We start from the raw sequence: 12,224 nt of genomic DNA, 5'->3' as shown, positions 1-12,224 counted from the left end.
CTGGGGGTCTGTGTGCAGCACTGAGGTGCTGGGGGGTCTGTGTGCAGCACTGAGGTGATGGGGGGGTCTGGGTGCAGCACTGAGGTGCTGGGGGTCTGGGTGCAGCACTGAGGTGCTGGGGAGGCTAAATGCAGCACTGAGGTGCTGGGGGGGTCTGGGTGCAGCACTGAGGTGCTGGGGGGGTCTGGGTGCAGCACTGAGGTGCTGGGGGGTCTGGGTGCAGCACTGAGGTGATGGGGGGGTCTGGGTGCAGCACTGAGGTGCTGGGGGTCTGGGTGCAGCACTGAGGTGCTGGGGAGGTCTGGGTGCAGCACTGAGGTGCTGGGGGTCTGGGTGCAGCACTGAGGTATTCAGGGAGCAGCAATGAGGTGATGGGGGGGCTGCGTGCAGCACTGAGGTGCTGAACAGGCTCTTGGGTGCTTCCTGGGGGCAGGCTGGGCCTTGTCTTGTCATGATGCCAGGCTAGTGGCGCCCACCTGCAACTTCCACTGTAGGAAGTTCTCTTCCTCAGTGTGCAGAAGGCAGAAATGGGGAGCCTGGGGGTGGGGTTTGAGAGCTAGGCAGAGCTTCTGTGATGGAGGTGAAGGCCTGAGCTGGGCGCAAAAGCTTACTCTGTGGAGCTCCACCCCAAAGTAGCGCACCAGGTTGGGGTGCTTGATGCCCTCAAAGATCTTCAGCTCGTCAGCGGTCTCCTTGATAGTCTTGTGGTCGTTAGGCTGAAAGCGGATCTGCAAGGGCGAGAGGGCCTTGAGGAGTGGCCGCGTCCCGCAAGGCAGAGCCCCTGGGTGCTCTGAGCCAGAGCCGGCCCTCTCTCGCCCTCCAGGACCTTCCCTCCGCCGCAGTGAAGCCCACGTGCCCACCCAGAGGCTGCTGCTGACAGGATGGTGGCAGTTCAGCTTGCTGTCCTGCTGCCGACTGAGGGAGCGAGGGCGATAAAATGCCCAGGAAGCAGCAGTGAGCTTGGCTGGTGGCTCTGGGTCGTATGGCTCTGGGCGGTGGGGCTCTGGGTCATGGGGCTCTGGGCTCTGGGAGGTGAGGCTCTGGGTGGTGGGGCTCTGGGCTCTGGGTGGTGGGGCTCTGGGTAGTGGGGCTCTGGGTGGTGGGGCTCTGGGTGGTGGGGCTCTGGGTCATGGGGCTCTGGGCTCTGGGAGGTGAGGCTCTGGGTGGTGGGGCTCTGGGCTCTGGGTGTTGGGGCTCTGGGTAGTGGGGCTCTGGGTGGTGGGGCTCTGGGTGGTGGGGCTCTGGGTCATGGGGCTCTGGGCTCTGGGTGGTGGGGCTCTGGGTAGTGGGGCTCTGGGTGGTGGGGCCTGTGCAGTGGGGCTCTGGGTGGTGGGGCCTGTGCGGTGGGGCTCTGGCTGGTAGGCTCTGGGCAGTGGGGCTCTAGCTGGTAGGCTCTGGGTGGTGGGGCTCTGGGCGGTGAGCATGATAAAAGGGGAAGAACCAGCCTGCCCTCAGGCCACAACCAAGCTGGAAGCAGTTTGGAAAGGTGTAGCTGGAGTGGGGAGACTGTTTCTAGAACACTCTCCTGCAGCCCCAGCTGACAAGCATGGCTAGTGCTGAACCTGGGCTCCTGACAGGCCTTGTCCTCCAGGCCTGAGAGACACAGCAGCTGCCCCCAGCTCCCCTGGGAGATGCCCCGAGGCAGCCCCCACTTTGTGTGCAGGTGCTCAGGAGTTCAGCCCCCACACCTTGGGTGCGATTGGTCACTCGTCCTGTGTGTAGGGATCATGCGCCCCCACTGGTGTGTGCAGGTGTGTACTCAACCCTCATATGAAGGGTCAGGAGTCCCTGTTACCCTCACACGCTATCTGGGCCTGGTGTGGAGGGTCTGCCAGGCAGCTGAGTAGGTGGCCCTGTGGACAGAAGCCAGCTGGGCCTTGGGACAGCTTGACACACGCCTCCCACCAGCTGGGCCCCAGGTCGGCCAGGACACACGCCTCCCACAGGCAGTGCAGATGCCCTGTGACCACTTACCTCCTTCATGGCCATCAGCTCCCCAGTGTCCACACTGATGCAGGTGTAGACCTTCCCGTATTGCCCTTCCCCTGTGGACAGGGACACATGAACACTGTCAGCAGCGGTGACCTGCATGGGGCCCCCAGCCTCTCTGAAGGTTCCCAGTGGACAGCAGCTGGGGCCGCCAGTCCCACCTGCCTCACCTTGAGTGAAGGCTCCTTCTGTGCATTCCAGAAGCACAAAGGGCCAAATGTCCATGATCTGTAGCAGGAAGTGGCCCTGGAGTGCGGCACAGCCATGTGTCACCCTGAGTGTCTGGGTGTCTGTCAGGTGCTCTTGGGGACTCGGGTGCAGGCTGTGTAAGGCTGCTAGGAACTGACAGCCTGCTGCTGACAGCTTCATGGGAACCTTGTCCCCAGTGCAAGTGCCCAAACCCCCAGTGTGTGTGTGAGTGTGTGTGTGTGTGTGTGTGTGCGCGTGCGTGCGTGCGTGCGTGCGTGCGTGCGTGCGTGTGAGCTCCTGCTCTTTCAGATGCTAATGCCTTACAGATGTGGGTGGGGCCTTCTCTCACACAGCCCACCAGCCACTGTATACAAGCTATTTCATCTGGAAAGCAGTTCAGCTGCCGATGCTGTAAGAATGAGGCTGCCTGGCCTCTGCTCAGTGAGGCCGCTGAGGGCTAAGGGCACAGGCTGGCTGGGGCGGTTACACCCATGTCCTGCCCATGATCCTGGCCATGCTCAGGACCTGTGCACAGCCGCACAGCGTGGACTATGCCACTCTCTCCAGAATCACTGAGCACCCGGTTCATAGTTTTACAGGTGAGGAAAAAGCAGAACATGACAGAAGCAACTGTAAAAGGCCCAGTGCACTCCTGCCAGTCTCCAAAGGCCCAGTGTGCCCCGCCAGTCTCCAGAGGCCCAGTGCACCCTGCCAGTCTCCAGAGGCCCAGTGCACCCCGCCAGTCTCCAGAGGCCCAGTGCACTCCTGCCAGTCTCCAGAGGCCCAGTGTACTCCTGCCAGTCTCCAGAGGCCTAGTGCACTCCTGCCAGTCTACAGAGGCCCAGTGCACTCCTGCCAGTCTCCAGAGGCCCAGTGTACCCTGCCAGTCTCCAGAGGCCCAGTGTACTCCTGCCAGTCTCCAGAGGCCTAGTGCACTCCTGCCAGTCTCCAGAGGCCCAGTGCACTCCTGCCAGTCTCCAGAGGCCCAGTGTACCCTGCCAGTCTCCAGAGGCCCAGTGTACTCCTGCCAGTCTCCAGAGGCCTAGTGCACTCCTGCCAGTCTACAGAGGCCCAGTGCACTCCTGCCAGTCTCCAGAGGCCCAGTGCACCCTGCCAGTCTCCAGAGGCCCAGTGCACCCCGCCAGTCTCCAGAGGCCCAGTGTACTCCTGCCAGTCTCCAGAGGCCCAGTGCACTCCTGCCAGTCTCCAGAGGCCCAGTGCACTCCTGCCAGTCTCCAGAGGCCCAGTGCACCCCGCCAGTCTCCAGAGGCCCAGTGTACTCCTGCCAGTCTCCAGAGGCCCAGTGTACTCCTGCCAGTCTCCAGAGGCCCAGTGCACCCCGCCAGTCTCCAGAGGCCCAGTGCACTCCTGCCAGTCTGGAAACGCAATGGGCCCGATGGACAGGCTCAGCTTCTGGCAGGTCTTACCTATCTTGTTTCCTCGCTGCCACTTGAAGGTCACCTTCCTCAAGCCCACATGCATGACGTTATCATAGGACTTCGGGGTGTCGCAGACCTGGCCGATGATGTTCTTTCTCCGCATCTCTCGGTGCCTCTTCTCCTCAAACTGCCGCACCGACTTCTGGATGGCTTCCATGGGCCCGTGCTTAGAGGAGGAGTCTGCAGGGGATATCAGAGTCCTGAGCCCTCGGCAGGATGAGCACAGTCACCGCTGACTGTCCACACAGACAGACACACAGACAGACACACAGATAGCAGGTGGGTTACAACTGTCCAGGGCTGACTGCTCCCTGGAGAGTATCCACAGCTACACACCAAGCACAAGGTGCTCGGGCAAGACTGACATGGCCCCATGAAAGGTGCAGGGTGACGGCCATCAGTCAACCCGGCCTGGTCTCACCTCTCTCCAGGGCCACTGGTAGCACTTTGTCACAGCACCCTGCTGTCGGCCTGCTCTCCCCTCTCCCCAGGCCCAGTGGTAGCACTCTGTCACAGCACCCTGCTGCCGGCCTGCTCTCCCCTCTCCCCAGGCCCAGTGGTAGCAGCACTCTGTCACAGCACCCTGCTGTCGGCCTGCTCTCCCCTCTCCCCAGGCCCAGTGGTAGCAGCACTCTGTCACAGCACCCTGCTGTCGGCCTGCTCTCTCCTCTCCCCAGGCCCAGTGGTAGCAGCACTCTGTCACAGCACCCCTGATGCCAGCCTGGTTTCAGATAAGCTCGGCTGCACAGACCCACCCTTGGGGGGCCTACTGGACCTCTCTCCCTCCTGCCTCTCCACATCGTGCTGCCTCAGATGCTATCTTCTCCACAGTGCCCATGGAGTGCGCTAACATTGCCCCTGCCAGGGAGTCTGTCCTGAGCTGGAGCCCAGGTTCCGGGAAGACCACAGACAGCTCTGAGCTGAGCACCCACTGCAGCGGCCCTGAGCTGAGCACCCACTGCAGACAGCTCTGAGCACCCACTGCAGACGGCTGAGCTCTGAGCACCCACTGCAGACGGCTCTGAGCACCCACTGCAGACAGCTCTGAGCTGAGCACGGCTCATCCCAGATGTCGGACAGTGGCCAGACACTCAGGAAGCAGAGAGCAAGTTGAGGCACAAAGCTGTCAAAGCTGTAGGTTGTAGCTGCGGGGCACTAGCCCGGGGCTGAGGCAGGAGCCTAAAGGATGCTCACCACTGACATGGCCCCCCCAGGCTCTCCAGCTCTGCTCGTGCAGCAAGGTAGCCTGGCTCACAGCAAGAAACAGCCTTAGTCCAGAAAGAAAGACAAGGAAGACTGTTCATGAGTCACCCTCACTCTTACCGCCTGTGACTGGGACCTCATCCTAGTTTTGGGGTGCTGATCTGACAGCTCATGCCTCTCCACCAGCTGTGGAACCCTCAATTTTCCAGCAAAGGGAATACTGAGGGCTGAAGCAACCCAGAGGTCAGACTGAGAAAAGAAATTCCCAGAGACTTGCAAGGCTCTACTGACAGACTCAGGACAGTTCTTTCTTAAGAGCATGGGCCCTGGCTTCACCTCCATCTCTGACGTGCCAACTTCACTTGGCTACAAACAGGATTTTCACAGATGTGAGGACACGGGTCTCACTGTCAAATATTGATGGGAAAGGCTTTTTTCCAGTAAAAATTTCTCAAGATTTCTTGGTCTTTCATCTGACATCATGAATTCACCCGGAAGTTTTCAAACATCCTTTGCAGAGATCATAGAAGAGGCCGGCATCTGTGTGAGCCACCAGGAGCTTCCTGTCCCCCAGGCCCAGTGTACCCCACCCCCAATCTGCCCAGGCCTGCCAGGTGTCCCCCCCAAGCTTTCCTGCCTCTGTTCTGTTTTATTTCAGCCGCCTTAGTCCACTCTTGCTCTACAGGGCCTGCTAGGAAGCCATCGTGACCTGTCTGCTAGTGTCCCCTCCTGGTGAGTTGGCTGGCCCTCAGGCGCAGTGGAGATGGACCACACCACTGGCCAGCCTGCTGCCATCACTAGGCCTGCAGGTCCCTTCTCTCCTGGTACGAGGCTGACCCGTCTTTCCTCCGGCTAAGCTCACACCTCAGCCTGGAGGAGTTTCCCCGCTTGCCCCAGGCCTTGCTGGGCCACGGTCCTCCTGGGGTCACCTATCAAGGGGGTGTTGTGGGATGCACAGAGCGGGAGCTTCTGATGCCACCTCCTCACTGACCACTGGGCTAAATTATCTGGACTCTCAGAAACACTTGCTTCTCATTTTAAAAAAGAGAACAAACTCTATCCCGCCAGTCAGCGGGGGTCTTGTGGCAAGAATGTCGGCCTATCCCGGGCCAGGAGGTGCTCCGCAGGGCTTTCCTGCTAGTCACCTTTCTGCTTCCCTCCGGCTCTTCACCGAGAGTGCCCAGGCAGGACGCACGTCCCAGCAGGTGCGTAGCCGGGAGGTGTCTCTACCTGAAGGACAAAGTGGCCTGCTGTGGTGAGGCCGTGCACGTTCGAGGACTTGTCTCTACACACTCACTGTCTCTGTCTCTCTCTCTCCCTGCTCCTCAGCATCTCCACACACTCTGTCTCCATCTCTCTCTCTCTCCCTGCTCCTCAGCATCTCCACACACTCACAGTCTCCGTCTCTCTCTCTCCCTGCTCCTCAGCATCTCCACACACTCTGTCTCCATCTCTCTCTCTCTCTCTCTCTCCCTGCTCCTCAGCACATGAGCTCATTCATCTCCTTGCTCCGGAGAGCAAGCACAGGAAGGCCCCATGGAGGCACCCAGTCACACTGTTCAGCCCAGGCTCGAGGCCCAGAGACGATGGGACCTGCTTCCTGCAGGTGAGCTGCTGGTCCTCCTCCTCCACGGCAGACGCCCACCACGTGGCAGGCACAGCATGGTGTGGATGGCGACCGCACAGCCCGAGGTGGCGAGCGTCAGATGCTCCCCGATGCCCAGGGCAGCCCGCCTCCCTGCGCTCAACTCACCCCTGTTCTGACTGATGAGCGTCCGAAGCTCCCAGCTTCTCCGGGCAGACCCGCTGGAATCCGTTTTGGGGTATGCTGGCTCTGCAAATAAATCCAGACTTAATGAGGCAGACACTTAACGGGTAGTAGGACTAAAAATCCAGACTTATGAGGCAGACACGTAATGGGCAGTAGGACTAAAAAGATGAGCTGGGGGAGTCGGGTGGTGGCGCAGCGGGTTAAGCGCACGAGGCGCAAAGTGCAAGGACCAGCAGAAGGATCCTGGTTCGAGCCCCCGGCTCCCCACCTGCAGGGGAGTCACTTCACAGGTGGTGAAGCAGGTCTGCAGGTGTCTGTCTTTCTCTCCCTCTCTCTGTCTTCCCCTGTCTCCATTTCTCTCTGTCCTATCTAACAACGATGACATCAATAATAACAACAATAACTACAACAATAAAACAAGGGCAAAGTAAGTAAACAGGAAAAAAAATCTTTAAAAAAAAAAAGATGAGCTGGGTGGCTGGTGGCATCAGCCCACCCTTTCCAGTGACCACTTCCAGCCTGGTGGAAGGAGACACTGCCTGGCAGGCACAGTGGGGCAGCTTGCAAGGAGGGGGCTTCACAGTGGGACATCAAGCTGGGAGCTGGGTGCTGGGTGCTGAGACACCTCCCCCCACAACCAACCCTTCAGAAAAAAGAAGAAAACACCCGCTCAGAGCGGCGGAGCCAAGCTCCCGCTGCCCGCTGGAGCAGATGGAGCTTAGGCCTCACGCCAGACTTGCAGGCGGGAGGGGCTCCCTGCCTCCCTCTGAGCGACAAGCACACCATGAGCTCTTCTCCTGGACTCCGTCACAGAGGCCTTGAGGCCACAGACCGGAAGCCAGGGATGGGGTGGGGACAAGGTGGGGGGGACACTGGGGGGGACGAAGCGGATGCCCAGCCCAGGACACTCACCGTCGCGCTCCTCCGTGGGGCTGGAGTGGCGGCTGAGGGAGCGGAACTGCAGCTCTGTGGCGATGGAGGCCAGCCGGTCATTCTCAGGCACACTGGAGCCCCTGAGAGTAAAAGCCAGGCTGTCAGAGCACGGGCTCCGTGCAGACGCGGACTCGACCCTTCCTGGGGGCTCTGCCCAGGACACCTGTGGCTAGTGGCCAGAGGACAGATGGCGTGGGGACTCTGCACCCTGCAGGGACAGCATTGCTGGACACAGGAGAGCCTTGCTGTGTACATTGCTTTGTGTAAGAACCACTGGGAAAATGCTCTATATCGAAGCCTCACTGAAACATGGGAAGACCAGTTCAAGCCCCGACTAGATAAAAATTATCCCCAAACCTGGCTAACATTTCAGATCACAATCAAATCGCATGTGCGTACTTAAGATTCAGCTTAAAGTTCTAAAGTCACTACTATTCTGAAGTGATAAAAGGGAAACAGACACGAGGCCAAGCAGAGGTGAGGCGAGCAGGGAGCTTGCACACAAGGACAAGTTACAGAGGCTGAGACGCTCGCCCGCCAGGACCCTCAGAGGAGAGCCCAGAACTCAGCCAGCCACTAGCCGCAGCTTCAAAGTGTGACCTGAGTGCACGTGGGTGAGTGTGTGTGAGCCAGGAAGCAGGCAGCACCGTGCCCCTTCAGCCACAGGGACAGGAGAAGGGACCCTCCTGACCCTCCTGAGCCCCAGGCTGGTCCCAGCACGTAGCAGCCAGGTCCCATTTCCTGGGAAAGCTGCCGAGCTGAGGAACTGCCTCTCTGCCTCTGACCTGTGTCAGGCTGGGCGTCCGCAGGGAAGCCCCGTGGTGCGCACCTCTCCTTTGCTTGCTTCCCAGAGGGGGACTGGCCGGCTCCTCGTCCTCACAGACGTGTGCCAGGGAAAAGGCAAGAAGACGCACTTAAATGAAGAGATGCCCTGGTGGACACTCAGTGGGCTTCCAGGGGCGGGATAGGGCACAGGCAGCTTCTGTGCTGGAACGGCCAGCCTGCAAAGCCCTGAAACGTGAGCTGTGACTCCTGCGAACAGCTGCAGTCAGCAGAAGCAGGACACTGCACAGACTCTCATAAAAGAAGCTAAGAAACCTGGAGGCGGGGGGCGGGCGGTAGTGCAGCAGGTTAAGTGCAGGTGGCGCAAAGCACAAGAACCGGCATAAGGATCCCGGTTTGAGTCCCCGGCTTCCCACCTGCAGGGGAGTCGCTTCACAGGCAGTGAAACAGGTCTTCAGGTGTAAAAGAAAGAAAGAAAGAAAGAGAGAGAGAGAGAGAGAAACCCGGAGGCCAGAGCCTGACCAGAGCAGCACACTCAGTGGGGGGCTGAGGGCCAGCAGATTCACTGAGCCGATGGTCTCACAGCCACAGCTACTGAGAGCAGGAGACACTACCTGCCAGCCGCAGAGGGGTAGGGCCCTCTCTCCTCTGCCCCCACTGCAGGTGGGCCACCCAGCTGGGGGCATGTCCATGTTACAGGCTGTCTTGAATCCAGGCACAGAGCTACACAGTGGCACCATGAGCCTGACACCAGAGCTACACAGACTTCTCAGGGCTGTGCCGCTCTCCACCCAGTCCCAGGGGCAGCACCTCGGGGCAGAGCTGCACCTCACAGGGCGCGAGCTTGGCTGGCAGAGCACCAGACTGGCTAACCCGAGGCCCAGGTAGCCATGGCTTTGAGTGAAATCTGCTCAACCCACAGCCTTCAATGAGGGCGCAGGTCTGATTTTATGGAGTCAGAGTCAGCTCTGGCCTGCTGGTGGGCCTAGGGCAGGGTCTCTGCTTCCAGGGCTGGGCTGGGCCTGCCTGCATCATGGGCACAGCTGGTGGGCCTGCCTGCATCATGGGCACAGCTGGTGGGCCTGCCTGCATCATGGGCACAGCTGTTGAGCCTGCCTGCATCATGGGCACAGCTGTTGAACCTGCCTGCATCATGGGCACAGCTGGTGGGCCTGCCTGCATCATGGGCACAGCTGTTGAACATGCCTGCATCATGGGCACAGCTGGTGGGCCTGCCTGCATCATGGGCACAGCTGGTGGGCCTGCCTGCATCATGGGCACAGCTGGTGGGCCTGCCTGCATCATGGGCACAGCTGGTGGGCCTGCCTGCATCATGGGCACAGCTGTTGAGCCTGCCTGCATCATGGGCACAGCTGGTGGGCCTGCCTGCATCATGGGCACAGCTGTTGAGCCTGCCTGCATCATGGGCACAGCTGGTGGGCCTGCCTGCATCATGGGCACTGCTGGTAAGCTTGCCTGCATCATGGGCACTGCTGGTAAGCTTTCCTGCATCATGGGCACAGCTGGTGGGCCTGCCTTCATCATGGGCACAGCTGGTGGGCCTGCCTGCATCATGGGCACAGCTGGTGGGTCTGCCTGCATCATGGGCACAGCTGGTGGGCCTGCCTGCATTATGGCACAGCTGGTGGGTCTGCCTGCATCATGGGCACAGCTGGTGGGCCTGCCTGCATCATGGGCACTGCTGGTAAGCTTGCCTGCATCATGGGCACAGCTGGTGAAACAGTCCATAGCTGGTGGCACTGCTGGCACCATGGGCACAACTGGTGGGCCTGGTGCAGGGCCTCTGCCTGCAGGGGTGTGTGGCTACCTGGTGTCATGGGCACTGCCGGTGGGCCTGGACGCAGGGTCACTGCCCGCGGGGCTGGGGCGGCAGGCAGCAGTAGCCGAGGCAGCAGAGGGGCTGCAGTGGCTCCGTGAGTCTGAAGGCACACTCCGAGTGCTGAGATGAGAAGAGAAGCTTCAGCAAAACAGGAGAGACAGGGCTGGGCTTGCATGCAGTTTACAGGCATAAAATGAAAAATGCCCCTGAGGGAGGGGGCCGGGCGGTAGCGCAGTGGGTTAAGCGCACTGGTGTGAAGCACAAGGACCGGTGTAAAGATCCCGGTTCGAGCCCCCAGCTCCCCACCTGCAGAGGAGTCTCGCTTCACAGGCGGTGAAGCAGGTCTGCAGGTGTCTGTCTTTCTCTCTCCCTCTCTCTTCCCCTCCTCTCTCCATTTCTCTCGGTCCTATCCAACAACAACAACAATAATAAAAACAACAAGGGCAACAAAAGGAAAAATAAAAATAAAATATATATTAAAAAATTTTTAAAAACATAAAAAAGAATACCCCAAATAAGAGACGCAAACTGAGACCCCCAGCCCATCTTGGAGTGAAAAGGAGAAGACTAAATTTAGACTAATTATTGAAAAACCAAAAAGCACTGGAAACCTCCTAGCAAATACTGTCAAATGAGAAAGAATCTTCTTTGACACGGTGACATTTACAGGACAGAAGATACGAACTCAGGGGCAGAAACATTTCCATGTTCAAGGAGAGCAGACACACCCAGTAGGTTGTTGAGCTCACTGCGGCCTATAAGCTGCATCACAGCTATGACCACACACAACACTGGCGAGATGCAGTTCTGATAGTACTGTTGTCCAGTGGTGTGTTTGCTGTGCTGTGCACGCTCAGGTCTGTTTTCCTTAGCTCACTTTTCAAAGACAGAGCAGGGTTATTGCAAAGCTAGGAAGCAGTCAGTAGCTTGAGGCTGCAAGTGAGAGCAGAGCTCAGCTGTGAGGGAGGAGGCTCCTGCTCTAGGTGGGCCCATCACGTCCTCCAGCCTGGGCCCCCAGCCAGGCAGACGGGAGCGTCCACAGTCTGAGCCGCAGAGCAGCGGCTCTGTGAGGGCTGGCATGCAGGCCGAGGAGGCCCCAGGGCACAAGCCTCCTCAGGCACCAAGTACCTGAATCCTTCTGGCGTCGGGATGATCAGATGGGGGTTCGGAGGGTCGCTGTGGCATCGTGGTACCTTCACGGGCCGGGGGCTGTTCCGGTGAATGGCTGACGGAGAGAATGGCAAGGCGCGAGCAGTTACGGAGGGAGCCAAGGACCGTGAGGGCTGGTAGCTAAACAGAAAGGGCACTGATTCCCACAGGAGGCTGACACCCAGGGCAGGGCACTGGCAGGGTGGAGCACGTCACCTTTAAGCAGCCAATCTAGGTCACACTGCACTGCTCTGCCAAAAAGGCTTTCTGAACTACTGAGTGCATGAAAGCAGAATAAGGAATTTCACCTTTTTTAGGGTAGGTGCAATGTGGCCCTGTGGCTGTGCCGCCTTCACTGTGCAGAGGATTCTGGGCAAAGGGCACTCACTGCAGGGGCACTGTCCCGTTTGTGCAGAGGGTCCTGGACAGAGGGCGTTCACTGCAGGGGCACTGTCCCGTTTGTGTGCAAGGTTCTGGGCAGAGGGCACTGCAGGGGCACTGTACCATTTGTGCAGAGGGTTCTGGGCAGAGGGCACTGCAGGGGCACTGTCCCGTTTGTGCAGAGGGTCCTGGGCAGAGGGCGCTCACTGCAGGGGCACTGTCCCGTTTGTGTGCAAGGTTCTGGGCAGAGGGCACTGCAGGAGCACTGTACCGTTTGTGCAGAGGGTTCTGGGCAGAGGGCACTGCAGGGGCACTGTCCCATTTGTGCAGAGGGTCCTGGGCAGAGGGCGTTCACTGCAGGGGCACTGTCCCGTTTGTGCAGAGGGTCCTGGGCAGAGGGCACTCACTGCAGGGGCACTGTCCCGTTTGTGCAGAGGGTCCTGGGCAGAGGGCACTCACTGCAGGGGCACTGTCCCGTTTGTGCAGAGGGTCCTGGGCAGAGGGCACTCACTGCAGGGGCACTGTCCCGTTTGTGTGCAAGGTTCTG

The 12,224-nt window shown here is 59.5% G+C and overlaps 1 protein-coding gene across 4 annotated transcripts in view; it reads right to left on the bottom strand.

Moving 5' to 3' along the window:
* MAP3K4 (mitogen-activated protein kinase kinase kinase 4) overlaps positions 1-12,224 on the bottom strand; it is a 96,053-nt gene that overhangs the window by 3,241 nt on the left and 80,588 nt on the right. For 2 of the 4 annotated variants that reach the window (XM_060205129.1, XM_060205126.1), the window contains 7 exons: positions 11,276-11,372; positions 10,136-10,267; positions 7,504-7,604; positions 6,574-6,654; positions 3,606-3,797; positions 1,975-2,045; positions 612-728 (listed from right to left, as the gene is read on the bottom strand). In XM_060205129.1, the coding sequence (XP_060061112.1) occupies positions 612-728; positions 1,975-2,045; positions 3,606-3,797; positions 6,574-6,654; positions 7,504-7,604; positions 10,136-10,267; positions 11,276-11,372 (791 nt within the window). The remainder of the gene's footprint in view (positions 1-611; positions 729-1,974; positions 2,046-3,605; positions 3,798-6,573; positions 6,655-7,503; positions 7,605-10,135; positions 10,268-11,275; positions 11,373-12,224) is intronic. The other 2 variants (XM_060205127.1, XM_060205128.1) reach the window with 2 other exon arrangements.

Source organism: Erinaceus europaeus, chromosome 13, assembly GCF_950295315.1.
Source record: "Erinaceus europaeus chromosome 13, mEriEur2.1, whole genome shotgun sequence".
Classification (NCBI taxonomy): Eukaryota; Metazoa; Chordata; class Mammalia; order Eulipotyphla; family Erinaceidae; genus Erinaceus; species Erinaceus europaeus.
The sequence above is the reverse complement of the archived record's forward strand: the minus strand, read 5'-3'. Positions and strand labels throughout refer to the sequence as shown.